Below are 27,381 nucleotides of genomic sequence, written 5' to 3'. Positions count from 1 at the left end.
CGTCCAGCTCCTTGCTTGTGGCCTGGGAAAGCAGCAGAAGATGGCCCAAAGCCTTGGGACCCTGCACCCGTGTGGGAAACCCAGAGAAAACTCCTGGCTCCTGGCTTTGGGTTGGCTCAGCTCTGGCCATTGTAGCCACTTGGGAATGATTCATCGGATGGAAGATTTTTCTATCTTTCTTTCTCTCTGTAAAACATCTGACTTTCCAATAAAAATAAATAAATCTTTAAAAAATAAATAGGGAATATACTATGCTGAAAGAATTATTTTTTTTTCTTATAGGAAAAAATACTGGAAAGTGATAAGCAGCAAACAACTGAAGGTAAGGTTTCCTTGACTAAAGTTGATAATGTTTTTTGTTATTTGTTTGAAATGTTTTCTGGTATACTTTACTTTTGAAATAAAACATTTTAAAAATAAAAGAGTTATTAGGGACTTCAAATTGAATTTTGGAATGGAATGTATTACAAATAATTTTGTTTTTCCTTCCTAGTTTTATAAATGAGAAAAGTGAAACTTAGAGAAGTCAGGTAAACAGATTATTGAACAATCTATGGCAAAAGAAAATTAGAATATGTATCGTCTGACTTTATTATAAGTGATTAAAATGTTTGATCCTGTTTGGCTTACTTTTAAAGATTCCTTTATCTGAAAGAGAGTTTCAAAGAGAGAGGGAGAGACAGAATAGAGAGAAAGAAATCTTCCACCTGCTATTTCATTCCCCAATGAAATGGATAGTAAACGAAGCAGCTAGAAATTGAATTTGTGCTCCTATTTATGCCAGCATTGTAGGCAGCAGCTTAAGTCATTGTGCCACTGTACTGGCCCCGAAGTCTTCTCATTGTTCTGTGCATATGCCACCTTCATTTGTAACCTGCTTTGTGCTGTATTTTCTTTTGAATAATACGTTCTTTACACATTTGCCATCCTAAGCCCTTTTCCTTTGTCAAGTTCTCTGTCTCTCATGACTTTTCTTCTGGCTGAATGCTGAATGTTGAATGCTGCCCTCTTAATTGTTGCTGGTTTAATGTAGTCTCTATAACTGATTTCTTCCCTTTTAGAAAAACCTTACTATAGAACAATTTAGTTATTATGTCTATTTTCTTCGTACAAATCAAATCATTTAAGCAGAAAGCAATCCATATATCCCTCTCACATATATCAAATATACTTAAACCCATACATTCAGGAATGATAGGTAGAAACAAAAAAAATTATTGTTCTTTTGTGGGGAATGCTAAAGAACCAATGCATCATTTTTAAAAACTAGAAAAATCAAGGAAAATTAAGTGTTGGTTTTGACTTTGTTATATGATCTGCACCTCAAGGTACCTGAGTGATTGAAGATGGGAGGTTTTTGACTGTGCAAGGTTTTTAGCTACTAAGAATGCTAGAATAGCTCCACTTTGCAACCACCAGAAACCTGATGAATCTATGCCCCAGCCGTGTCTGGCTGTTCATATCATGCAGAGAGATGGTGATGACCGGTTATTTAGGGGGCCTCCTGTGAAAAAGACACACTGTCACCTAGGAAGTTGTGTTTTTCCCTCCATCCCCTCAAAAGTCCAACTTTATTTTATTTTTTTTTTAATCACAAAGTCAGATATGCAGAGAGGGGAGAGACAGAGAGGAAGATTTTCCGTCTGATGATTCACTCCCCGCTGTGCTGATCCGAAGCCAGGAGCCAGGAACTTCCTCTATGCTTCCCACACAGGTTCAGGGTCCCAAGGCTTTGGGCTGTCCTCAACTGCTTTCCCAGGCCACAAGCAGGGAGCTGGAAGGGAAGTGGAGCTTCTGGGATTAGAATCAGTGCCCATATGGGATCCAGGCGAGGACTTTAGCCGCTAGGCCACCACGCCGGGCCCTTCAACTTGAATTTGATTAAACTCTTCTGGGTCAAAATATCAATACCAAGTTAAAGAAAATACAAGGGCCAGAAACAATACCATGAAAAGACGACAAACTCCAGAGTAGATGGCTAAAGGATCAACCTACTGTTACTGTCTATTAAAAAAATTACAGGGGGCTAGGAAAAACAAAATGAGAGAAAGCTTATAGACTAAGAGACACGAGACATATCAGACATTGTCATGTGTAAACTTTATTCAGGTCTTTATTCGGAGAAACATACAACAGTGAGGACAATTGGGGACAAATGAACACTGGTTGATTTTACTAAGGGATTATAGTTAATTTCAAAACCATAGTAGTGTTATGCTTATTTTTCTTTTTTTGCTTACTTTTTTTTTAAATTGCTTACAAATGGATACTGTAATATTCGTGGACAGAATGATATGTGTTAGATTCGGTGAGGTCGGTGCTATTTGAGCTCTTTAGCTCAGCAGGTGAAAAGGCTTTTTATAGTTCGTTGAACTGTGTGCTGCTCTAGCTTTCCTGTTAAGCATTGGGGGTGCTTAGAAGCTCCACCATTTCTCGGTTGTGTTAATTTACACATTGTAAAGATCAGGTCAGCTTGGTTTATTGATTGTATTATTTGACAAGTACTTGAGGGTAATCTACAGGACGGGTCCTGTTCTGGGCTGGGAGGATATAGCAGTGAACAAGGCAGACACAGGCATTCTCTTCCTTTTTATTCTACTTACTTCCTTCAGTAGAGTAAAACATATGATAAAATAAATGAGCAAATTATAAGCTATATGGTATGTTAACAAATGATAACTGCTGTGTGTAAAATGAGGATATTCATTGCAAAATTAAAACTGATTTCTGTTGAAAGAATCTGTTTATACCTTTTTAAAGTGTTCTTTCAAACTGTTTCTGCGGTCTTCCAGTATTGCTGTTTTCTTTTTGTTAGATTCAATGGATGTAAATAAGGATAACCAAGAGGCCATTCCTCATTCAAGCACATCATCTGTGCAAAGTGGTAAGGTCTAGAAATATTTTTGTTTGAAAAATTCAGAAGACATAAAAATTGCACATATTTATGGGGTACTGTGTGTTGTTCATTTACCTGGGGACATTTTGTCATGTTCAATTAGGGTAAGCATGTTTCTCCTTTTAGACATTTGGCAGTTCTTTACAGTGAAAACATCCAAGAATCCTGTCTTCTAACTTTTTTTTAAAAAATTTTATGACATAGTTTAATAGGCACTGGGGTCTCCCCTCCCCCTCTTCAAGTCCCCCCCCCCCCCCCCCCCCCCGCCGCCGTTCCCCTTCCAGTCTCACAATGGGTGTGTTTTGTGAATTTTCACAAGTCCGTCATGCTGCCACCGAAGTGTCTCCCAACAGCAGATTTTTTTTTAAATAGCGAAATACACTGTAGACTAACGTGTTCATCCTTACTCCACTGTGCGGTAGGCTGCCACAGCTTGTTACCCCTGTCTAGCGCAGAACCTATCAGTCAGCCTTCCTGCATCCTTCCCTCCCCACTTCTCTCCCCATTTTTCTCTGGTAACTACCGTTGTATTTCTGGGCCTGGTGTTGTGGTACATTGTTTTAACTACTGTACCAAAGGCATGCCATTCAGTGCTTTTTTTTTTTAATTAACGAATCTCTTAGGCTATTATCTTTAAGGAAAACAGGGTACAGAATGTTATGTGTGACATGCTTAATACCATGTGTAATATATGTATATACATATATAAATGCATATACATATCTGTATGTATGCACTAAATCCAGCTTACACTGACTTGGGAGAGCCTGTTGTGCATTATGTCTGCCCAATTTTGCTTGTTGGCTTCATCTTAGCACCTTATAGTCCACTATTGAAGTAGTATTTACACTATACAAATTCACACAAACACTGCCAGTCAGACTTTTTGTTTGTTTATCCACAAAGGTAGTTGTTAATTATTTATCAACAGTGTGTGTGTGCATGTGCACGTATAACTGAATCTTTTGAAGAATATTGTAGTTCTCCTCTTATCTGCAGGGGGCACATTCCAAGACCCCAATGTGGCTGCCTTAAAGTATGAATAATACCAAATTTCATATGTATTATGCTTTTTCTAGACATGCATGTTTAATTTTTAAATTAGACACAGTAAAAGATTAACAACAGTAACTTTACATCAATGTTATTAGTGACATTAGCATAGGCTTTTTTCTCTTGAGAACATTCATCTTTTCACTTAACGGAAGCATGCTGCTGTGGCTTCTCTTTTGTATGGCTGAATTGCCAACATCACTAGTCTTGTGCATTGGAGCCTCGTTAGGAAAAGTAAGGGTCATTTGACTGGTGAACACTGCGGTACTGTGACAGCTGATCTGATAACTAACATGGCTACTAGACAACTAAGGTAGCATATACAGCATGGATAAAGGAATGATTCATGTCTCAGGTAACAATAAAGCAGCATCCTGCGGGCTATCATCACTATCCTCAGAAGAGGGCAAAACTTCAACTTCAAACTAATCATTGATTTCTGTAATTTTCCATTTAATATTTTCAAACTTGTTTGTCACAGGTAAATGAAAGCATGAAAGTAAATGACAGATGAAGAAGGACTGTAGATAAGGGGGCCTGCCTTGTGTAGAGGCTGGTAATAATGTACATTTCCCCTGGAAAGGGAATTGCCAAACCCAATATTTTTTAAAGATTTATTTTATTTTTTTTTATTGCAAAGTCAGATACACAGAGAGGAGGAGAGACAGAGAGGAAGATCTTCCATCCAATGGTTCACTCCCTAAGTGGCCGCAACAGCTGGAACCGAGCCAGTCCGAAGCCAGGAGCCAGGAGCCTCTTCCAGGTCTCCCACATGGGTGCAGGGTCCCAAGGCTTTGGGCCGTCCTCCACTGCTTTCCCGGGCCACAGGCAGGGAGCTGGATGGGAAACGGGACCGCTGGGATTAGAAGCAACACCCATGTGGGATCCCAGTGCGTGTAAGGCGATAACTTTAGCCTCTAGGCTACTGCACCGGGCCCCAAACCAAATATTTTTGTAGTGAGGAAATTCAGTAAGAGTATAGAAAAACTTCATAGCTGAAGAGAATAAACCTTGATTGGGCCTATAAGGACTGTTAACATTACTACCAAGTATTTCTTTCAGTGTCTTGACAGTCTGATTGATGCTGTGAATTAAAGTGTTCAAGTCAGACAAAGTACACTGCTTTCTGATCTTTTCTTCTAGCATTGTACAGTATCATGGAGGCCAACTGAGAAAGAACGAGTAGGAAATGTAGATGAGAGCATTAGTACTAATGACCACACCCGTGGGTGCTTTTGCCTTCTAGTGTCTTCTTAACACTCAGGATAGAGATCTAACAGTCCATTGAAAAACTGCTTTGGTTCTCAGATTTTTTTTTTGCATAAAAATATTACAGTGCTAAAATTCTGTTAGACCACATGGTTTAATACCTTGCCATCAAAAATAAACATTTTCACATTAATGGGATGAAATGGAAAAACCATATTTCTTCAGTTTCTATTGGAGACACATGAGTAGACTATTCATCTATAATAATCCCTTTAGCTGTGTTTAGCAGTCACACTTTCAGGATCATCGTGCTGTAATTCTGATTATGTTGGTAAGGACCTGGGATGTAATTATATCCAAGCCATTGTTATCAAGCCTTCTTTTTAATTTCCTTGCCAGTAATCAAGTGTAGATCAGGATGTTTGAACCTGCCCTTTGGCAAGTTTTTAAAAATTTTGTTTTAATTTTAGTTTATTTGAAAGGTGTAGAGAGGTAGAGTGAAAGACAAATATCTCTCCTTCTCTGGTCACTCCCCAAATGCCTGCAACAGCTAGACTGGGCCAGGCTGAAAGCAGCAGCTGGGAACTCAGTCCAGTTCCTACGTGAGTGGCATTGACCCAAGCATTTGACCCATTACCTGCTGTATCCCTGATGTGCATCCGGAGCGAGGATTGGGAGCAGAGCTGGAACTCAAACCCAGGCACTTCCTGATGGGATGTTAGTGTTTTATTTATGAAAGTCAGCATATAATAGTATATACTAAAAAACATTTTGTATGTGTTCTATTCAGATGATTTCCACTGGGATCAGTATTTGAAAGCGACGGGATCCCTAAGTGCTCCTTCAGATTACTTCAGACAGGTATGCCAGGATTTTATAAATGTTGATCTTTATTTTGAGAGAGAGAGAGAGAGAATATGAGAGAATGAATGTTCTTCAATCTGCTTAAGTGGCTTCAATGGCCAGAGCTGAGCTGGGCCGTAACCAGGAGCAGAGAGCCTCATCTGGGTCCTCCTACATTTGTGGCAGGGCTCCACGCACTTGGATCATCTGCTGCTGCTCTCCACAGGCCATTAGCAGGGAGCTGGATCGAAACTGGAGCAGTTGGCACATGAACCAGTACCCATATGTGATTCTGGCATCAGAGGCAGTAGCTTTATCCTCTGTGCCACAATGGCAGCCCCAGATGTATAATATGAATGTAAACTATTACTTGTTAAAAGGTGTCTGTGTATTTGTTAGGTTCTGGTTACCATGAGGACAAAGTGGAATTGTGGTAGTGTCGCTGCTTAGGATCAGATGGTCTCTGTATTTCTTGAGAAGTTATTTTATATCAGGTGTACTAAGCCCTTATGATTGCCCATCTGGAGGGAAAGACAGATTCTAATTATGTAAATAAAGAATTATGCCATGTGTGATAACTTCATGTTGGGAGCACCCATAGAAGGGGTGTTATGTGAGATGGTTAGAATGAGGGGGAAGCGTGTTATTGCAGACAAAAAGAAAAGCAGAAGCCAAGGCTTCTTCCATATGGTGCGAAAGAATCTTGATGGGTGACAGGGTCCTTAGAGTACACGATGACTAGAGGCAGTCCAGTAGGAATCTGGTTTAAGGTGGCGGCGTTTCAGCTGCTGAGCAGGTGGACTTTATCATAGGCAGTGATTGGCTTATTTTGGTGGGTGGGGTGGGGGATGACCTAATCAGACTTGTTGTTTCGGAAAGCTGGTTGGTGCCTTGTCAAACGAAGTTTCCTGAAATTGGACAGTGAGTGGGACCAGCAGTTGGCAATGTTTTTATGCTGCCCACCATGTCAAGGAAAGAGTTTGGAGGTTTGTTCCTTGACCTTTCGTAGCTCTGACCTTACCTTCTGTTGTGGCTGTTGCTTAAAATGTCTTAAGATATGCTGGTAACATAACTGGCCTATTTTTCTTATAATTGACACATGTTAATGCAATTATATGTATGTGTGTATATAGTCTAAAATTCCACCGGCTAATGACTTCAGAATTGGAATGAAATTGGAAGCCCGTGACCCTCGCAATGTTACTTCCATATGTATTGCTACGGTTATTGGAATTACTGGAGCCAGGTTACGTTTACGGCTCGATGGCAGTGACAACAGAAATGACTTTTGGAGGCTTGTTGATTCCTGCGACATACAGCCTGTGGGGACGTGTGAAAAGGAAGGAGACTTACTTCAACCTCCACTAGGTATAGATAAACATTTTAAAGTAATATTTCTACTAATGTGATATAAATGGTATTTAAAAAATCTCTTAGACCTTGTTACAAATATGTGGTTAGGTGATTGCTATGCAGAATGTAACATGAGACATGAACTCAGCACAATATGCTGCAGAGTGTCTCCCCCTTTTTTAAAGATTTCTTTTATTTTTTATCAGAAAGTCATATATACATAGAGAGGAGAGACAGAGAGGAAGATCATCTACTGGTTCACACCCCAAGTGGCCACAATGGCTGGAGCTGAGCTGATCCGAAGCCAGGAGCCCAGAGCCTCCTTTGGGTCTCCCACACGTGTGCAGGGTCCCAAGGCTTTGGGCCGTCCTCGACTGCTTTCCCAGGCCACAAGCAGGGAGCTGGATGGGAAGTGGAGCTGCCGGGATTAGAACTGGCACCCATACAGGATCCTGGTGTGTGCAAGGCATCGACTTTAGCTGCTATGCTACTGTGCCCGGCCCTTGTTTTCCTTTTTAAAAGATTTGTTTATTTAAACCTTAGGGAGTATTATTTAAAAGATTTTGCAAAGTTTTGACATCCAAACCAAAAATTGTATATATTGTAAGTGTCCATCTTATAAATGAAGTACAGAGGCCAGTGTGGTGACATAATAGGTTAATCCTCCACCTGCAAGCACTAGCATCCCATTTGGCTGCTGGTTCAAGTTCAACTGTTCCACTTCTGACCCAATTATCTTCTTATGGCCTGGGAAAGTAGCGGAACATGGTTCAAGGCCTTGGGCCTCTGCACCTACATGGGAGGTCAAAAGGAAGCTCCTAATGACTTCTGATCAGCACAGCTTTGTCTGAGAGTGTGTGAGGGATCATGTGTAAGTGATGGGGCATGAACCGGCTCCCATGTGGCATGTTAATGCTTGGAGGTGGAGAGTTAGTCAGATGAGCCACTATGCAGTAGTTTCTAAGAGAATGCTGGAAACGAAAACTGATATCATTGATTTATTATCGAAGGTATACAAATCTCCCAAGGTTTTTTTAGCAACAATTTTTTTTTAGTCAGATCAGAAAAGTGTCTTGGTATAGGATGGTTAGAGGATAGTTTTTTAAAATGCTGCATATTTTTTATTCTGTATGTTTAACACTATTAAGTAACAATATTAAAATTTTTAATCTCACTTTTGTTTTGCATGTTTTGTGCGGTTGATAGACCTGTTGTCAGTTAGTCATGTACTTCCTGTCCTATTGTGTATCTCTGTCAGGAATACATGCCCAGTTCTTTCTGATTCTGGCGTGGCAGTGGGCAGGTGGTGTGTGAAATAGGTTGTGCTCAGAGAATAATCAAACTGACAGACCCTGTTTCGTGTTGTGTGCCAGATGCTGTGGTACTGCCCGGTCTCTAGAAAAACACCCGTGGAGTCTATTTTAGTAGCATCTGATATCAATATCAATTCTGAAAGTTCATGTTTGGTATTTGTAAAGATTGCTGAAATTGAGAGCTTTTTTCCTAACCTTTTCTGAAAATTGTCAAACATACAGAAAAGGTAAAAATGTTTTACAGTGAACATCCACATAACTTATTCCCTGGATTATCTCATTATTTTATTGTATGTTCTTTATTATCTGCCCATTTGTTTGGTCCACTTATTGATTCATCAACCTACTTTACTTTTTAATTGTTTCATAATGAGTTGTTAATATCAGTGCACTTCTCCTAAGTACTTTGGTCTATATGTCGTTAACCTGAATAATTTTTTTTTAATTGAGATAAAATTTACATACAGTGAAATTTTCTGTATATTTGCTGAGTCTGCTGGAGAACTGTCAGGGATTCTGGAAACAAAGTGGCTGAAGTCTTGTTCAATCTTTACTGGTGCTTGGTGATGGTGGAATGGTTGCTCTCCTAGATTTTATCAACAATTGCTTCTAATATGAAAGCCATTTCTAACACACTTATGTTTGCTGCTGAATCCTAGATAGCAATTCTGTCTCTGTTGCCGTTGTAGCATTGTTGCCGGATAGTACGGGGGAAGCAGTAGCAATGAGAGGAGAATGGGTCTGTTTCTCTTGTCCATATCCTGAGACTGTAGATAAAAAAATCATTTTTTGAAGAAGAATGGTGAATGAAACCCATTTTTAAAAATACCAACTTGCCATAGTATCACAGGGAACCTTTTTCATGGTCTCTAATTTATAAAACTAGGATTCCAGATGAATGCATCGTCTTGGCCAATGTTCCTGTTACGAACCCTGAGTGGGTCCGAAATGGCACCTGCAGCATTCTTCAAAAAGGTGAGATGTTACCGAGAGCTTTACAAACTGGGTTGTGGTTTTATTGTTTTAACAGGAGTGCTTGTATGGTTTCTGTATGTATGCACATCCATGGTGTGCCTTCCTCATCTTAGGAGGACACTAGTCCTACTTTATGTAGGCTGCACTCTAATGCCTCACTTGACCATTATTGCATCCTAAAGGTCCTATCTCTGAATACACTCAATTCGGGGGGTAGTGTTTCAGCATATGGATTTTAGGGGGACAAATTCCGTCAGAAATCTATTTTTTCACAGTTTGGGAGGTTAGACATGTGATCACTCTGCCTGTAGGGTTCATTTCTTCTATGTCCTCTGGCTTTGGTTCTTATAAGGACATCAGCCATATTGGATTAGGGACTCCCATAATGGCCTCCTTTTAACTTACTTAAAGATCCTGATTCCAAGCAAAGTAACAATCTGAGGTGCTGAGATTAGGGTTTTCACATATGGATTTGGGAGATGACACAGTGCAGCATTTATCACCATTCATAGAAGTCGATTGTAGTCACTCAGTAGTTGAATTGGTATGTTCATTCTTGGCTTTTGGTATGAAAGGGGCACTTCTGCGGGAAGCAAGTGATCAGTGCTATTTCTAATTTACCTTCCCAAGTGAAGTTATCCTTCATTGCTGCATTTGACATTCCTTTGATATTGGATAAAGTGATGATGGGCCAAAAACCCCTTGAAAGTGCTGTAGAATTAGCAGGCTGTGGTTTTTGATTGAATTGTGACTAAGTGAAAGAGATGCATCCAGGGCGCTGGTTGCACATTAGTTTCACCTGAAGAATTTAAAGAGTTTGAAAACTGAGCCCCACCCTAGGCTAGTCCAGACTCTGTGAGGTGATGTCGTGCCAGATAATTCAGATGTTCTGGAGGGCTGAGAACGACTGCGCTAGGACTGTTTCCAGATTTATGGCTTAAGTGATAAGGTTGTTGTGATGGTGCCATGTGCTAAGATGGTAAGCAAATTATAAGATATTGCTTTGAGGGGGCTGGTGTCACAGGGTAGTATAAACCTCTACCTGCAATGATGGCATCCCAAATGGGTGCTGCTCTGGATTCTAGCTGCTGCACTTCCAAACCAGCTTTTTGCTAATGTGCCTGGTAAAGCAGCGAAAGATGACCCCAAGTCCTTGGGGCCCTGAACCTTGTAGAAGAAACTCCAAGTTCCAAGCTTTGGACTGGCGCAGATCTGGCTGTTGGAGCCAGCGTCTGACTGTTGCCCAGATCTGACTGTAGGAACCAGATGGTTGCAATGGCCAGGGCTGTGCCAGGCCAGAGCCGGGAGCTTCTTCAAGGTCTCCCATGTGGGTGTAGGGGCCCAAACACTTGGGCTATTTTCTGCTGCCTTTCTCAAGCTGTTAGCAGAAAGCTGGGTAGGAAGTGGGGCAGCTGGGACACAAGCTGGCATCCATATGGTGCTTGAAGGTGGAGGATTAGCCTTTTTAGTCACAACACCAATCCCGGGGAAAGTAGCCATTCAGATCTATGAGAACTCTTTTCTTCCTGTATTAACTTATAAATACGAAGTTCTTTATTGCTACAAGTTGTAATACAATACAATTGAGCAAATGGTCCTTAACATGCCTTAACCTGCATACTTTTTAAAAAAAAACTTGTTGATAGGAACCACCGAAACCTCCCCTAAATAATTTTAAAGTGGGGATGAAGCTCGAGGCTGTTGACAAAAAAAATCCGTTTTTCATCTGCCCTGCAACAATCGGAGGTGTTAGAGGAGACGAAGTTCACATCACATTTGATGGCTGGAGTGGAGCATTTGATTACTGGTGCAGATACGACTCGCGGGATCTTTTTCCAGTTGGGTGGTGTTGCCTGACGGGAGATGTGTTGCAGCCACTAGGACGTAGTGGTAAGAATAAATAGCTACGTGCTCTTTTATTTCATGGAAGTTACATTTAATTGCTGTAGGTGGCATTGCTGTTAATGTTGGTTATATCAGGACTTTATGCCCAGCTGTTTGGCAAGAGCTCTGTCCAGACTAGGAAATTGCAGGTTATGATTAGAATTCTTTCTTTAAAAGGTAATTTTAAAATTCATTTTCATCTAATTTGAAAGAGAAACAAATGGGGAGAGATCTTCCATGTCCTATTTATTCTCCACAGTTGGGTCAGGTTAAGCCAAGCGTCCAGAATTCCATTGAGCCTTCCATGTGGGTGGCAGAGACCTAAATACTTAAAGCAGGATGTGTGTAATTAGGAAGCTGCATGGAAATTGGAGCTTCCTGACCTCGAGCAGGTACAATCACTGCAGCATGGACTGAGAGACTTCCAGGTGGCGCCTTAACCGCAGTGTTGGCAGCCCACTGCCAAGGTTAGGATTCCTGAGGGTCACTCTTAAATCAAAGAGTGAGGCCCAGTCTGCCCTGGGCAATGTGGGTAAGCTGAAAAGTTACATGTGGCTTCTGGCATCAGCATGGCCTAACCCTGATGTTATGGGCACTTGCAAAGTAAATGAGCAGACGGGTGGTTTCTTTCTTTGTGTCTCTCAAATATGGAAAAGATTTTGAAACCACACCCTGTTCATATCACAAAGATAATCTTAAAAAGGTTAGGCATAAGAACTGTTATAAATGTGGCCTCAGCGCTGTGGCCTAGCAGGTAAAGGCCTCGCCTTGAACGTGCTGGGATCCCGTATGGGTGCCGATTCTAAACCTGGCAGATCCACTTCCCATCCAGTTCCCTGCTTGTGCCCTGAGGAGCGGGGAGTCAAGGATGGCCCAAAGCCTTGGGACCCTGCACCTGCCTGGAAGACCTGGAGGAGTTTTCTGGCTCCTGGCTTCAGATCGGCACAACACTGGCCATTGTGGTCACTCGGGGAGTGAATCAACAGATGGAGGATCTTCCTCTGTCTCTTTTCCTCTCTGTATATCTGCCTTTCTAATAAAAATAAAATAATTCTTTTTTAAAAAAGTGCACTATTATAAATTTATGTTACATTATTTTGGCTCTATGTTCAATAGATAGTGTTGATGAAAACCTGCGTATTAGTAAAAAATTTTGACTGTGTGAAAGCCATCATTAACTTGTATGTTAAAGTGGTTTTTTTTTATATGTTTGTGAGGAATTGAGAGAGTGTGTTTTCTTGTCTACCGGCTCACTCCTCAAATGCCCACAGTGGCTAAGGCATCCCTGGCCAAAGCTAGAGCCAACACCCCAGGCCCTGTCTCCCTTGTGCGTGGTAGGGACCCAAGCACTTGGAGCATCATGTGCTGCTCTCAAGGTCTGTTTTTGGCAGAAAGCTGAAATGGAGAGTGGGGCTGCGAGTTGGACCCAGCCACCCTAATATGAGCTACGGGCATTCTAAGCACTGTGCTGGAGGTCTGCCTTTAGTGTGTTTTTGAGTCATGTTGGTGTTTTATTTGTGGTAATGCTGTGTTTCTTAAATTCAGTGCTGTGTTCACCCAGATACTCTCATTCAGAGAAAAAGCATCAAAATGTTGAAGCTCCGTGGTGACTATTACAAGGGCTCAGATGTGTGTAACATGGATGTCTATGGGGGGAAATCTCTACCAAAATTTAAATGCAGTCTAACCATAGAACCCAGTCACTGCCGTCAGTTGAATATAATAATAAAACTTATTAATGAAATTGAATATAGAACTCTTATTTACTCCACTAAATTTATTTATTTATACCAGATAAAAAGAAAACGAAGGTGTGTAGAAATCACTGTGCCTAAATAAGAGTATAGCTATATTCTTTTAACTGCTGTAAACTTTTCTGTAATTTAGGACTTTATTGCATTCCATAATCTATAGTACTACATGTCATGATTCTTTAAAAAAGATTTACTTATTTTTATAGAAAAGGCAGATATACAGAGACAAGGAGATACAGAGAGAAAAATCTTCTGTCTGCTGATTCACTCCTCAAGTGGCCACATTGGTTGCAGGTGAGCTGATCAGGAGTGGGGTCCGAAGGCTTTGGGCCATTCTGGACTGCTTTCCCAGGCCACAAGCAGGGAGCTGGATAGGAAGCTGAGCAGCCAGGACATGAACTGGCCACCCATACGATATCCTGGCACATGCAAAGCGAGGACTTTAGCCACTAGGTTACTATGAGGGACCTATGATTTTTAAAAAATATTTATTTATTCATGGTAGCCTAGCGGCTAAAGTTCTCAGCTTGAACGTACTAGGATCCCATATGGGCACCAGTCCTAATCTCGGCGGCCCCACTTCCCATCCAGTTCCTTGCTTGTGGTCTGGGGAAACAGTGGAAGACAACCCAAAGCCTTGAGACCCTGCACCCATGTGGGAGACCAGGAGGAGGTTCTGGGCTCCTGGCGCCGGTTCGGCTCAGCTCAGGCCTTTGCGGCTGCTTGGGGAGTGAATCATCGGACGGAAGATCTTTCTCTCTGTCTTTCCTCCTCTCTGTATATCTGACTTACCAATAAAAATAAAATCTTTAAAAATTTTTATTTATTTTGATTTGAATGGCAGATTTACAGAGAAAGAGAGATATATCTTCCATCTGGTAGTTTATATTGTTTTTCCTTTTTTTAAAAGGATTTATTTATTTTTATTGGAAAGTCTGATTTATAGAGCAAAGAAGAGCCAGGAAGAGCTTCCATCCACTGGTTCACTCTCCAAGTGGCCACAACAGCCAGAACTGAGCTGATCTGACATTAGGAGCCAGGAGCTTCTTTCAGATCTCCTACATGGGTGCAGGGTCCCAAGGCTTTGGCCCGTCCTCCATTGCTTTCCCTGGCCCCAAGTAGGGAGCTGATGGGAAGTAGAGCAGTCAGGATATGAACCAGCACTAATATGGGATGCTAATGCTTGCAGGCAGGGATTAACCAGTTGAGCCATTGTGCTCATCCTTATATTCTCTTCTTTTTAACCTTACAGAAATAGTATATATTGACTTGAACATTAGCTAACTTAAGCGCCTTATCAGTAATTTCAAAAGGCAGAAATAATATTAAATGAATTACATTTCATAAACTACAAATTATATTGGTTGTAATATATTTTGAATAGTTAAATACACTGGATGTGTTTGGTTTTTAGCTTTTATATAATTGTTTTTTAAAAATTCATAAGGAGGGCCCGGCGCAGTGGCGCAAGTGGTTAAAGGTCCTCGCCTTGCATGCCCGGGATCCCATATGGGCACTGGTTCTAATCCCGGCAGCCCCGCTTCCCTTCCAGCTCCCTGCCTGTGGCCCGGGAAAGCAGTCAAGGACGGCCCAAAGCTTTGGGAACCTGCACCCGCGTGGGAGACCTGGAAGAGGCTCCTGGCTTCGGACTGGCATAGCATCGGCCGTTGCGCTCACTTGGGGAGTGAATCATCGGACAGAAGATCTTCCTCTCTGTCTCTCCTCTCTGTATATCCGCCTTTCCAATAAAAAAATAATACAAATAAATCTTTAAAAAAAATTCATAAGGAATATAACATTTAAAACTTTTTCAAGGAAATGATGTTGTGGCACAGTGAGTTAAGCCTCCAGTGACACTGGCATTCCATGTGTACTGATTCAAGTCCTGGCTATTCCACTTCTGATCCAGCTCCCTGTTTATGGCCTTGGAAAGCAGTAGAGGATGTCCCAAGTGCTTGGGACCCTGCACCAACGTGGGAAACCCAAAAGAAGCTCTTGGCTCCTGGTTTCAGCTTGGTTTAGCTGTGGCTGTTGCTCCATTTGGGGAATTAACCAGCGGTTCAAAGGTCTTGCTTCATTTCCCTTCTTCTCTCTATAACCCTGCCTTTCAAATAAAAGTAATAATGAAAAAACGTTTATTTAAAAATTTGCCTCATATTATATTATAGGATACTCAGTTTTTAAAAATAGTTACATTGTAAAGCATCCCTACTTTGTTTTAAATGTACGCTAATACTTTTTTTTTTTTTTTTTTTTTTTTTTTTTAGTTTTAAAGCAAGATTTATTAGAAAAGCTGAGGAAAGAGATTCCTGTCCTTCGACGGGAGGAGGCTTTGGGATAGAAAGGACCCCTACCCCCTGCCATAGTGGCAGGAGGAAAAGTGGAAAAAGACCTCTATTAATGGTAGAGAAAGCACCTTTTAAAGGTTTACTTCAAAGGGGTTTCTCCAAAAGACAAAAGGAAATTCTTTTTTTTAAAGATTTATTTATTCTTATTAGAAAGGCAGATTTACACAGACAAGAATCCAGAGAGAAAGATGTTGCATGTGTTGGATCACTCCCCAAATGGCTGCAACAGCAGGAGCTTAAGCCAGCCAAAGCCAGGAGATTTTTTCAGGCCTTATAGGGCTAGGATCCGTAGGCTTTGGACCATCCTCTGTTGCTTTCCCAGGCAACAAGCAGGGAGCTGGATGGAAAGTGGAGCTGCCAGGACACAAACTGCTACCCATGCGATTCTGGTGCTTGAAGTGGGAGGATTAGCTAGTTGAGCTGTTGTGCTGGCCCCAAGGTACTTAAATACTTTTAAAATGGGCTGTGTAAATTAGAATTTGAATTCATATAGTTGTGAAACATTAATAAATCTGTTCTATTTCACTTGATTCTTGCACAATTCATTATAAATGAATGACCCAAACTGGTGTGAAGTATCCTCAGACAGCCTAATTCTTTTTTTTTTAAGATTTATTTGTATTATTTTTTTATTGGAAAGGCGGATATACAGAGGGGAGAGACAGAGAGGAAGATTTTCCGTCCCATGATTCACTCCCCAAGTGAGCGCAACGGCCGATGCTATGCCGATCCAAAGCCAGGAGCCTCTTCCAGGTCTCCCACGCGGGTGCAGGGTCCCAAGGCTTTGGGCCGTCCTCGACTGCTTTCCCAGGCCACAGGCAGGGAGCTGGAAGGGAAGCGGGGCTGCCGGGATTAGAACCAGTGCCCATATGGGATCCCGGGCATGCAAGGCGAGGACCCTAACCACTGCGCCACTGCACCGGGCCCAGACAGCCCAATTCTTTATAAGACCATTGAATGGATATCTATCTATAAGATAATTGATTGGATCTATAGGAGAAAACAGAGATGCCTCCCAGCAAGGGCGCGGAAACAATTGATGGGATTATAGACAGGCTCATGGGAACTCCCATAGTCTATATGTAAATTTCTCAAACCCTCCTCCCTCATGCCTAGGTGACTCTCAGTCTTTAAAAGTCTGTTGCTGCTAATAAACTTCGACTATTGACCATCAGTCCACACATGTGATTATCGGCTCTGTGCACCAAGTCCATTGCTGCCAGACAGTGAACAGTTTTTCAGGTGGTTGTAAACACCCAGGTCAACGAGGAGAGCAGGCAGGAACTTCTTTATTTTTGGAATGGATGAAGTTGCCAGGATCTCCAAAGTATGGAGAGATCCTTCTAGTCCACAGGGAAGTGAAGGAGGGGAACCCTGAGAACTAGGAGACCCAGGACAGTGAAGCCCCACATTCTGACAGTTCCATGGCCTGGCAGGCTTTCAGTAACCATCTGCAACGTTTTCTTAATAAAACCTTTCAGATGAACATCTTTTCATTGGACTATTGTTTATACCTCTTATCTATTTTCTTGGTGGACTATGGTCTTAATCTTTATTTGTTGAACTTTTTAAAATTTTCATTTGTTGAACTCTTTAGTAAAGCCATTCAGCCTTTGACTCTAAGGTACATTTAAATGTATCTTAAGATGAACACTTCATGTTTAAAAAAGATTTATTTATTTTTATTGGAAAGATATACAGAGAGAAGAGACAAAGATCTTCATCTCCTGGTTAACTCCCTGTGTGGCTGCAACAGCCAGAGCTGAGCTGATCTAGAGCCAGGAGCTTCATCTTCCCATGCAGGTGCAGGGTCCCAAGGCTTTGGGCTGTCCTTGACTGCTTTCCCAGGCCACAGGCAGGGAACTGGATGGGAAGTGGAGCGGCTAGGATACAAACCAGTGCCTAAATGGGATCCTGGTGCGTGCAAGGCTAGTTTAGTTGCTAGACTATTGCGCCCGGCCCCAAACACTTCATTTTGTTGTTCTTCTGTCTCCCCCTCTGATGGAAAAACTTACATTAGTAATGAAACTCAGTGGTAACCCAATATTTTCTTTATACCTTTGTAAAACATTTCTGATAGCAAATATTTGATAGAACTGGCATATTATATTTCCTTATTGCTAATTAAGATTTAAACTATGTGTAGAGGAACTTTCTTCTTAAAATTCTGTGAAAAACACCACTTAAACATAATTATTTTGGATGTTGTTAGCTGCTGCTTTGAATGTTGGTTTATTTTATGTTTGCAAGGTATGCAGGTGTGTGAAGGGTTAATTTTTTCTTAATTGGAATTTTAAAGGACTGAGTTTTAGAAAATGAAGTTTGGATCTTTAAAAAAAGTGACAGATCACTTTATATAGAAGTCTTATTTGGAAAAACTACCCTCATACAACATTTTTCTTCTTAACTGCTTCAAGTTTTGTCTTTTGGACGGTACTCCAAAGCTTTCATTGAACAAGCAAGAATTAGCTTGACTCCCACCTCCACTTCATTTGTGTTTTGTGAAAAACAAAACTAGAAATTGTGCACAGAGGAATATGAAGTTTATGCTTCACATCTCTAAATTTTCAAATTAATATTTGTTTTTTAAGACATGTTTGTTTTTCCTGTTTCTGTAGAACTATTCCTGTTCAGTGAAACTGCAGACCGCAGCAACATTTGGGTTCTGTGTTAACAGAGGGCCACAAGGGGCAGAGCAGCATGTATAACTAAGAGTGAAAAGTTCAAGGTGTCTTAGTCTCTCTAGTGCATTTCTGATTATTCCTTTAGGATGCTGTCCTCAATGTAGCTTACAGTAAAGTACAGAGGGATAGTCTTGGTATATTTAGTACTCTATTTACTCAAAAGCTATGAAATTTAAAACAGTTGATATTTTCTTTTTCATATAAACAGTTTGGAGCGAAAGTTTTGCTTGTGCAAAGAAGTATGTTCCAAAAATTTCCTTTCTCCGTATAAATTATTTCAGCTAAATACTGCAGTAACTGCAAGTAGAGCCTGGAGATTTTTCTTCCTTGGTTCTCTTCTGTAATATATTTTGACAAGTTGTCTTGGGCCTATTAAAACATGTTGGATTTTTAGGATCTGTAATCCAGCAGGGATAACTCTACAGAGACAATGGGTTGGCTTTTATGTTTTGCATGTGTTCTAGTTTCTCGCCACGTTCTTTGACTCTGCTCCTTCTCTGAAGGCAGGAGGAAAGAAAGTTTGAGCAGGTGACTGATGGTCAATGTCTCTACAGCCTATAGACAATATGTGAAGTACGTTAGCAGTCCCCTAGTTCCTTCCTCTGCTCCTCCTCCTTTAAAGCACATGTGTTATATCAACTAATTTTTTAAAAAATGATTTATTTTATTTTTTATTGGAAAGTCAGATTTACAGAGAAAAGGGGAGACAGAGAGGAAGATCTTCTGTCTGTTGGTTCACTTTTCCTGGGTCACGAGCCGGGAGCTGGATCTGAAGTGGAGCAGCTAGGACTCAAACTTGTGCCTGTACGGGAAGCTGATGTCACAGCTGGCAACTTTACCCACTGCCACAATGCTGGAATCAAAAAGTCTAATCTTTTAATTCCATTTCTTCATAAACTTTTTTGAAATACCCTCATATAATATATTTGAGGCTTAAATTATATGTTTAATTTAGGGGCAGGAGTTTAGTCTAACAGTTAAGATACCAGTTAAGACACATACAAGCCCATATTGGGGTATCTGGGTTTGGTCCTTGGCTTCAGCTTCTGATTCCTGCATCCTGAAGACGGTGGGAGACAGTGAGGAGGACTCGTGTAGCCAGCTTCCTTCACCTCCATGGAAGCTCTGGACTGAGTGCTGGCTTCAGCTTTTGTGTTCATTTGGGGAGGAGACTGATGGAGCAGAAAGTGCTTTCTCATTACTACACTCTCTTCTTTGCTGGGTCTCTCTCTGTCATTCTGTCTCTGTCTTTCTCTACATCTATATCGATATCGATATATACTTTTTATTTTTCAGTAAGACAAACCAGGAACCAGGGGATTCCTTTGGCCTCTGCAAGATAAAACAGGAACACTTTGTTTTGTTTTTCTCTGTGTATTATACTGATATGCAAGATGATTCCTAAATGTGACATATTGGATAGTGTTTCCTAAAGTGAACACTTTCCTGTGCTAAGGAGAAATATGAGAAGTAGCTAAAAGGTAAATTGCTAGACCTTTTCACTATAAGTCAAAGTTACCCATTCTTCAAATAAAACCCTCTTTGTTTTTCTGCATAATTAGGCTATTTCCTGATAACATGAAATAAAAAATACCTGAAACTTTATCTTATATATTGCCTTTGTTTTAGGTGATTTCCAATGAATAATATTTGGGAATGGTTTGAGAAAGAAACTTCTTGTCGTAGCAAGACAATGCCTTAATGATGTCATTGATTTTGTTGTGTCTTAGTTCCTATTGTAAGGAATATAGCAAAAGCACAGTCCTCGCCCTCCAAAGCAGCTGTGTGCTCATTGCCGTCTCAGAGCCCTGACTCAGTCTCACCATCACGGCAAGCTAAGAAATCAGCTCGAACTAAATCAGCTACAAGTACTTCAACTCCCAAGAAGAGTAGTTCTGCTAAAAATACCACACCAAAGAAAAAAAGTGTAAGCTCAGGAAAAAAGGTTAGTGGTCTCTCCTGCTTATTTGTATTGTAGAGTCTCTGGTGCCTTTTTATTTCTAACATAGACTTCAGGGATTATGAAGAGTGTGATGAGGCTCCTTTGGAATGTATTAAGAATGAATAAGACTCTTTAAGGCCTCACATAGCTATGAAGAGATTGTTATTTTTTTCCCCCTTAGGTAAATTTAAGAGTTTAAAGTGATCTACATCTTCAAAGCTACTGTGGGAGAACTGTATGGGCATATTTCCATTTAGGCTAGTTAACTAAAAATTTAGTATCTTTAAAAAGTCAGTGTGGGGCCTAGCACCATGGCCTAGCGGCTAAAGTCCTTGCCTTGAACACGCCAGGAACCCATATGGGTGCCGGTTCTAGTCCTAGCAGCTCCACTTCCCATCCAGCTCCCTGCTTGTGGCCTGGGAAAGCAGTGGAGGATGGTCCAAAGCCTTGGGACCCTGCACCCGTGTGGGAGACCTGGAGGAAGTTCCTGGCTCCTGGCTTCGGATCAGCATAGCACCGGCCATTGCGTTCACTTGGGGAGTGAATCGTCAGACGGAAGGTCTTTTTCTATCCCTCCTCCTCTCTGTATATCTGAATTTCCAATAAAAATAAATAAATCTTGAAAAAAAGTCAATGTGAAGTGAATTTTACTGTGCCTAAATCATACTTCGGCAAATAGGATGAAGAGTGGAATGGATCAGTGTAATAAGACAGTAATACTAGAAGTATATGCTATGCGACTCCCTTAAGCAGAACAGCTTTGAAGCCTGGAAATAATAGGAAAAGCAGCTGCCTGAAAATAGCAGAGTGAGTCGGAGGTAAACACACTAGGAGGGAGAGCTGTTCTCCAAAGTGAGTTTCTGTTATTGTGGGTTTTTAGCATGCTGACAACAGGGGTATTGGTGGGGGGGAAAACAAACCAAAAAAACTGTAGTATTATCTGGCCTGAGGAGACCAAAAAAAAAAAAGGAATCCATTAAAACTGATTAGTAAAGAAAATGGAAGGATCTTGGAAAGGAAAGAATTGGAGAATAGATCCTCAAACCATCTCCCAATACCAATATCTCTAATGGACCCTGTTCCAAGTATATGTGGAACACAGGCCAGCACAGTTAAAATAAAAGATTGAAATTGAGGCTACAGTTACATCCAGGATGAGACTTTAAAGTTCAAGTCCAACCAAGATAAATATCAGCTTTTTAACATTCATTTGAGAGAAGTAGAAGCTAGAATCTGTACTCATTAACATCTGCAATGTTTAGGATGTACTGCAAAATGACCCAAATACATAGACATAGTAAAATGAAGCATATTCTTAAATCAAAAAGAAAATCAAATGGTTAAAACTTCCAGTATGATCCATATGTTGGAATTAGGAAACAATTTTTTTTTAAAGATTTTCATTTTATTTTTACTGGAAAGTCAGACATACAGAGAGGAAGAGAGACAGAGAGGAAGATCTTCCATCTGCTGGTTCACTCCCCAATCGGCTGCAATGGCCAGAGCTGAGTCGATGTGAAGCAAGGAGCCCAGAGCCAATTTCGGGTCTCTCACGTTGGTGCAGAGTCCAAGGCTTTGGGCCATCATCAACTGCTTTCCCAGGCCACAAACAGGGAGCTGGATGGGAAGTGGGGCCTTCGTATTAGAACCAGAGCCCGTATGGGATCCCTGTACATTCAAGGTGAATACTTTAGCTGCTAGGCTATCGCCCCAGGTCCAAGAAGCAAAAATTTAAAGTGGCTATTCATAGAGTCTTCAATGAACTATTACCGTACATACACACACACTTGCCATGATTGAAAAAAGAATATATCATCTTGGCAGAGAAACAGGAATGATAAAAAGGTACCAAATGGAGATTCAGAAGTTGAAAAATACAATATATTAAGTAAGATATTTTCCTGGACAAAATTATCTAGAACTGGCTAGAGAGGAGAGAAGAAAAAGGCAATTAAGTGGAGTACAGAATAGAAATTACCTAATGTAAAGGAGTAAGATTTAAAAAAAAAAAAAGATTAAGAAAATGAGCAGAGTCCCAGACACCTTTAGATGATTTCAGAGGTCAATCATATATATATAACTAGAGTCACAGTAGGAAAAGAAAGATTGGGGCAGAAAAATACTTGAAGAAATGATTTCTCAAATTTCCCAGATAGAAATATAGAAGCACAGAGTATTCAACCAAAAATAAGCAGAATGAACACAAAGACGTCTAAAATGAGGCATTATTAAACTGTTAAACCAGAAACAAAATGCAAATTATAAGGTGTTAATTTTAAAATGGAGAAGTAGGAACTGGTGCTAAGGTGTAGCATCTTAGGCCACTGCCTGCAACAGTGGCAGCCAACCGTGAAGACTGGTTCTAGGTATATGGGCGCCATCCATCCATGTGGAAAAGCCAATGGAGTTTCTAGCCATTTGGGGAGTGAACCAGCAGATGTAAAATTTATCTCTCCCTCTTTCTCTGTCTCTGCCTTTCAAATACATAAATCTAAAAAAAAATAGATAACAAATGAAGAAGCACATGCAATGAAGCAAGATTAAAAGAAAAAAATATGTTTGTTTATTTGAAATGCAGAGTTACAGCCAGGGAGAGAGAGACAGATCTTTTATCCTCTGATTCACTCCCTAAATAGCTGCAGTGGCCAAGGCTGTGCCAGGCCAAAGTCAGGTACTTGGAATTCCACCCAAGTCCACCATGTGGGTGGCGTGGAGCTGGAGAAGAAGTAGAACAGCTGGAACTTGAACTGTACCTTAACTGGTGCCCATATGGGAAGCTGGCATGTCTCATCAAAAACCTTTGGGACCAGAAAAGAGTAGAATTATGTCTTTTTAAAAAAGAATTTATTTTTTTATTTGAAAGGCAGATTTTCCACTTGCTGGTCAATGCCCCAAATGGCCACAATAGCTGGAACTGTCAGTCCAAAACCAGGAGCCTAGAGCCTCCTCCAGGTGTTCTGTGTAGGTGCCGGGATCCAGGCCCTTAAACCATTTTCTGCTGCCTTCTGTGGCCATTAGTAGGGAACTGGATCAGAAGTGGAGCACCTGTTCTAGGACTGACTGGCACCCAGTACGGGATGCCAGCACGGCAGATGGAAGATTAGCATGATATGCTACCATACCAACCCCCAGTCTTCGCTTTAGTGCCATGAAAGAAGTTGTCTTATATGGCAACTCAAAAACTAAAGCAAGTTTTACAGGGTGAAATCATCTACCTACGGTGTGCTGGCTTGGAGTCTCAGCCTCTCAGCTTCTGCTTTCCTGGCCTGGATAGCTTGTGTGCCTCGGAAAGACTCGCTTTAGAAAGTACTACGGCTCATGACTCACACAGGAATTCCAACGCTGAAGATTTCTGACAACTGAAAATGCTGTGAACCAAGACTGCATCTAAGTTTCTAATTTTCTGAATTGTTATCTAGGAGATTCTTAAAAATGTATACTTATTTTCTTCTTTTTTTTTTTCAGGAAAAAATTATTCCTGTATTGTGTTCTACATCTGCAACTTCTTTGACTACGCTGATCAGAGAAAGTAACAAGGCACTTAACGTCTCCCCTAAGGCATCTAAAATAGTGATGTCTACAGGTATGCTAGTATTTTTTTAAAAAGTATAAAATTGTCAGTCTTTAATCTGTATGATTTTGAGTTCTTTGATGTCCTGGAATTAAGAGAAGGGAGATAAGGATGATGATAGCAAACACTTCTTTTAGCACTTTTCATATTTAAAGTATTTTGTAATGCTGATTGATCAGTTTGATGTTAGGGAAGAACACTCTGCATAAATATGAGAGTATTTCAGACAGGTTATAAAAAATGAAATATAAACTTATTTTGATGTAAAAAGTTTTGAATTTATGCATATTTTAAAATAATATGCATTTTCCATGAGTTTTCTAAAGAGCCCTTATAGGTTTAGCCTCATTAGAAGCTTGAAAATTCAATATCCTAAAATATTTTATGCATTGAAATGAGTTTTTATATCATTGTCAAATCAGCTATTTACTCTTTATCTCATTTTGAAATCTGTTTTTGTATTGTATTTTCTTTTATTTTAAGATTTGAAAGACTGAGTGACAGAAAGAAGGCAAAACAGGGAGAGATCTTTCATCTGCTGGTTTTCTCCCTAAATGACTACAAAAGCCAGGGCTGGGCCACTCCAGAGCCAGGAGCTAGGGACTCTAATCTGATCTCCCACATGGCTGGAAGTGGCTCAGTACTTGAGCCATCTTCTGCTGACTGCCCAAGAACATTAGCAGTAGATTGGTTGAGAATTAGAGTAGCTGGGACTCAACCTAACGCTGCAGTTCAGGATGACATATTTTCAAAGCTACTTCAAACCATTTTTTCCTCCTTCTAAGTATTTATTTGAAGGAATTAGGGAATCTTCCATCTGCTGGCAGATTCAACTGGGCCAGACTAAAGCTGGGTTTCCCCGTATTTTCAGAAGCAACTTTAAAATTTCTTTTTATTTAAAAATGTATTTGAAAGAGTTGTAGAGAGAAAAGGAGTTTATAAGATTGAGTGAGGTCTGCGTTTGCTGGTATACTCCCCAGGTGGCTGCAAGGGCCCCCTGTGCCAGCCAGGAGTCCAAGGAACATGAGTTGTAGGAGTCCAAACACTTGGACCATCTTCTGCTTTCCCAAGCCATAAGCGTGCAGCTGGTTTGGAAATGAAGCAACTAAGACATAAATCATGGGATTGCAGCACTGCAAGTTACGGCTTTACCAGATGCTCCACGATGCCTGCCCCTTCAAACCTTTCTATAAAATGCTTTTAATAAATACTTTTTCTTGGGGCATATTGTAGTGCAACAAGTTAATCTGAGATTGCAATGGTAGCATTCACATCTGAGTATGAGTTTGAGTCGCAGCTACTCTTGATCCAACTTCCTGCTAATCAGCCTGGGAAGACAATAAATAATGTTCCAAGTAATTGGGCCCCTGCTACCCATTTGGGGGACTAGGATGCAGTTCTTAGCTCCTGTCTTCAGCTTGCCCAGCCCTAGCTGTTGTGGGCATTTGAGGATTAAACCAGCCAATGGAAGATCTTTCCCAGTGTCTCCTGTCTTGCTTTCTCTCTGTCAGAGGCATAGACTTAAAAAAATATATATTTATATATTTGAAAGCTAGAATTCAGAAAGAACACAGATGCACGCACATGTATGCAGATCATCCATCTGCTGGTCCGCTCCCCAAATGGCTGCAAAGGCCAGGGCTGGGCCAAATTGAAGCCAGGGATGAGCCAGGAGCTTTGTCTGGGTCTCCTGTATGGGTACAGGGGCCCGAGTACCTGGAGCATGTTCCACTGCTTTCCCAGCCACATTAGCAGAGAAGCAGAGAAGCTGTGGTGCTGACATCATAGGCAACAACTTAATCTACCCCACAGTAACAACCCTAACATACAGCCTTCACATTGCTCCCTGCTATGAAAAGGTTGAAACAGCACAAACCTAGATAAATTAATACCTTTTATCATCTCCTATATATTTTCTTCTCTTTTCCTGTTTTTTTTTAAACACGCTTTATTGCTTCCTAGCTTCAGTCCTTCATTATCTACCTTGTACTTTTCTATTCTCTGAACCCCCCCCATTTTTCTTTCTTTACTAGAAATTAAGTTTTTTAAAATGAAGGTTTTTTTTTTTTATAGTTTATTCTCATTTTACAGTTCTGGTTGTTATTCCCTTAATAGGAGAGACTAGGTGAATGAATGAATACAGATTGTTAGGCATCCCTAATCTCAAAATCTGAAATGCCTCAAAAATCCAAAATTTTTGAGCATCAGCCTGATGCTACAAGCAGAAAATTCCACATTGACTTCATATGATGGGTTATATTCAAAACACAGGTACAGTAAAACTGTGTAAAATCACCTTCAGACTATGTGTGTAAGGTATGTGTGAGACATAGATGAATTTTGTGTTTAGGATTGAGTCCTATCACCAAGGTATAGATACTTCAAAAATTCTGATTCCAGGAATTTGGGGTAAGAGATATTCAACCTCTGCTACACAAAGAAGGAAAAATGTTGAAATACTTGTTTAGCTTTGCTTGTGTTGAGTCCAAGGAACAGTCCTATTTTCTTAAATCTAATGAAAGAAATTTGTGTCATAAGAACTTGCTTTAAATTATTTTTTTTCTTTAGCAGTTAAGGTACACCATTGTGAATTTAAAAGAAATTCAGTCCAAATCCAAATTTTCCAAGATGACCAGTTATGAGTGGAAATTATTACACTGTGTGTATAATTAAAAAGTAAAAATATTCACCTATCTTTGTACTACTTTATTTGGGAGTGTATGAAGAGTTTAAAGATTTATCCATTTTTTATTGCAAAGTAAGATATATACAGAGAAGAGGAGAGACAGAGAGGAAGATCTTCCATCCACTGATTTACTCCCCAAGCAGCCACAAAGACCGCAGCTGAGCCGATCCAAAGCCAGGAGCCCAGAGCCTCTTCCAGGGCTCCCATGCGGGTGCAGGGTCCCAAAGCTTTGGGCCGTCCTCAGCTGCTTTCCCAGGCCACAAGTAGGGAGCTGGATGGGAAGTGGAGCTGCTGAGATTAGAACCGGTGCCCATATGGGATCCTGGCGTGTTCAAGGCGTGGACTTTAGTTGCTAGGCCACAGTGCTGGGCCCTGAAGAATTATTTTTGTAAAGCTCCCAAACTTTCTGTAGTTTTATGTATAATCTGATTGGATAGAATTCTAAAAGTAAATTTTAATTTTTTAAAAGTATTTTTATTTATCTTGAAAGAGTTACAGAGAGGGAAAGAGTTCTTCCATCCAGCATCTCACTCCCCAAATGGCTGCAACAGCCAGTACTGCGCCATGCCAAAGCCAGGCATTTCAGCCAAGTCTCCCATGTGGATGACAGGGGCCCAAACTCTTGGACTGCCTTGCAGCACTTTACCCAGGCCATTCAGGAGCTGGACCAGAAAAGAAATGGAGCAGTCAGAATGAGAACTGGCACCTGTAGAGCATGCCGATGTCAGTCAGTGGCTTTCCCAGCTATGCCGCAAAGCCAACTCCTTAATTATTTCTTTGTATGTTTAATATCACATATGAAAATATACTTAACCAACATATTTTCATGTAGGAGACGTGATCATTGATAATAATTATATTTTGATTCTT

At 40.7% G+C, this 27,381-nt stretch overlaps 1 protein-coding gene across 1 annotated transcript in view; it reads left to right on the top strand.

Moving 5' to 3' along the window:
- The first annotated feature begins 286 nt into the window (after positions 1-286).
- Positions 287-27,381, top strand: part of SCML2 (Scm polycomb group protein like 2) — a 39,643-nt gene continuing 12,548 nt past the window's right edge. The window contains exons 1-8 of the mRNA XM_041002580.1: positions 287-322; positions 2,816-2,884; positions 5,949-6,019; positions 7,135-7,369; positions 9,554-9,642; positions 11,289-11,532; positions 20,043-20,257; positions 23,720-23,837. Coding sequence (XP_040858514.1) covers positions 2,821-2,884; positions 5,949-6,019; positions 7,135-7,369; positions 9,554-9,642; positions 11,289-11,532; positions 20,043-20,257; positions 23,720-23,837 — 1,036 coding nt within the window. The 5' untranslated portion in view covers positions 287-322; positions 2,816-2,820. The remainder of the gene's footprint in view (positions 323-2,815; positions 2,885-5,948; positions 6,020-7,134; positions 7,370-9,553; positions 9,643-11,288; positions 11,533-20,042; positions 20,258-23,719; positions 23,838-27,381) is intronic.

This window comes from Ochotona curzoniae, unplaced genomic scaffold (assembly GCF_017591425.1).
Source record: "Ochotona curzoniae isolate NIBS_2020 unplaced genomic scaffold, NIBS_Ocur_1.0 contig_1274, whole genome shotgun sequence".
Taxonomy (NCBI): Eukaryota; Metazoa; Chordata; class Mammalia; order Lagomorpha; family Ochotonidae; genus Ochotona; species Ochotona curzoniae.
This window is presented reverse-complemented; position numbering and strand designations above follow the sequence as displayed.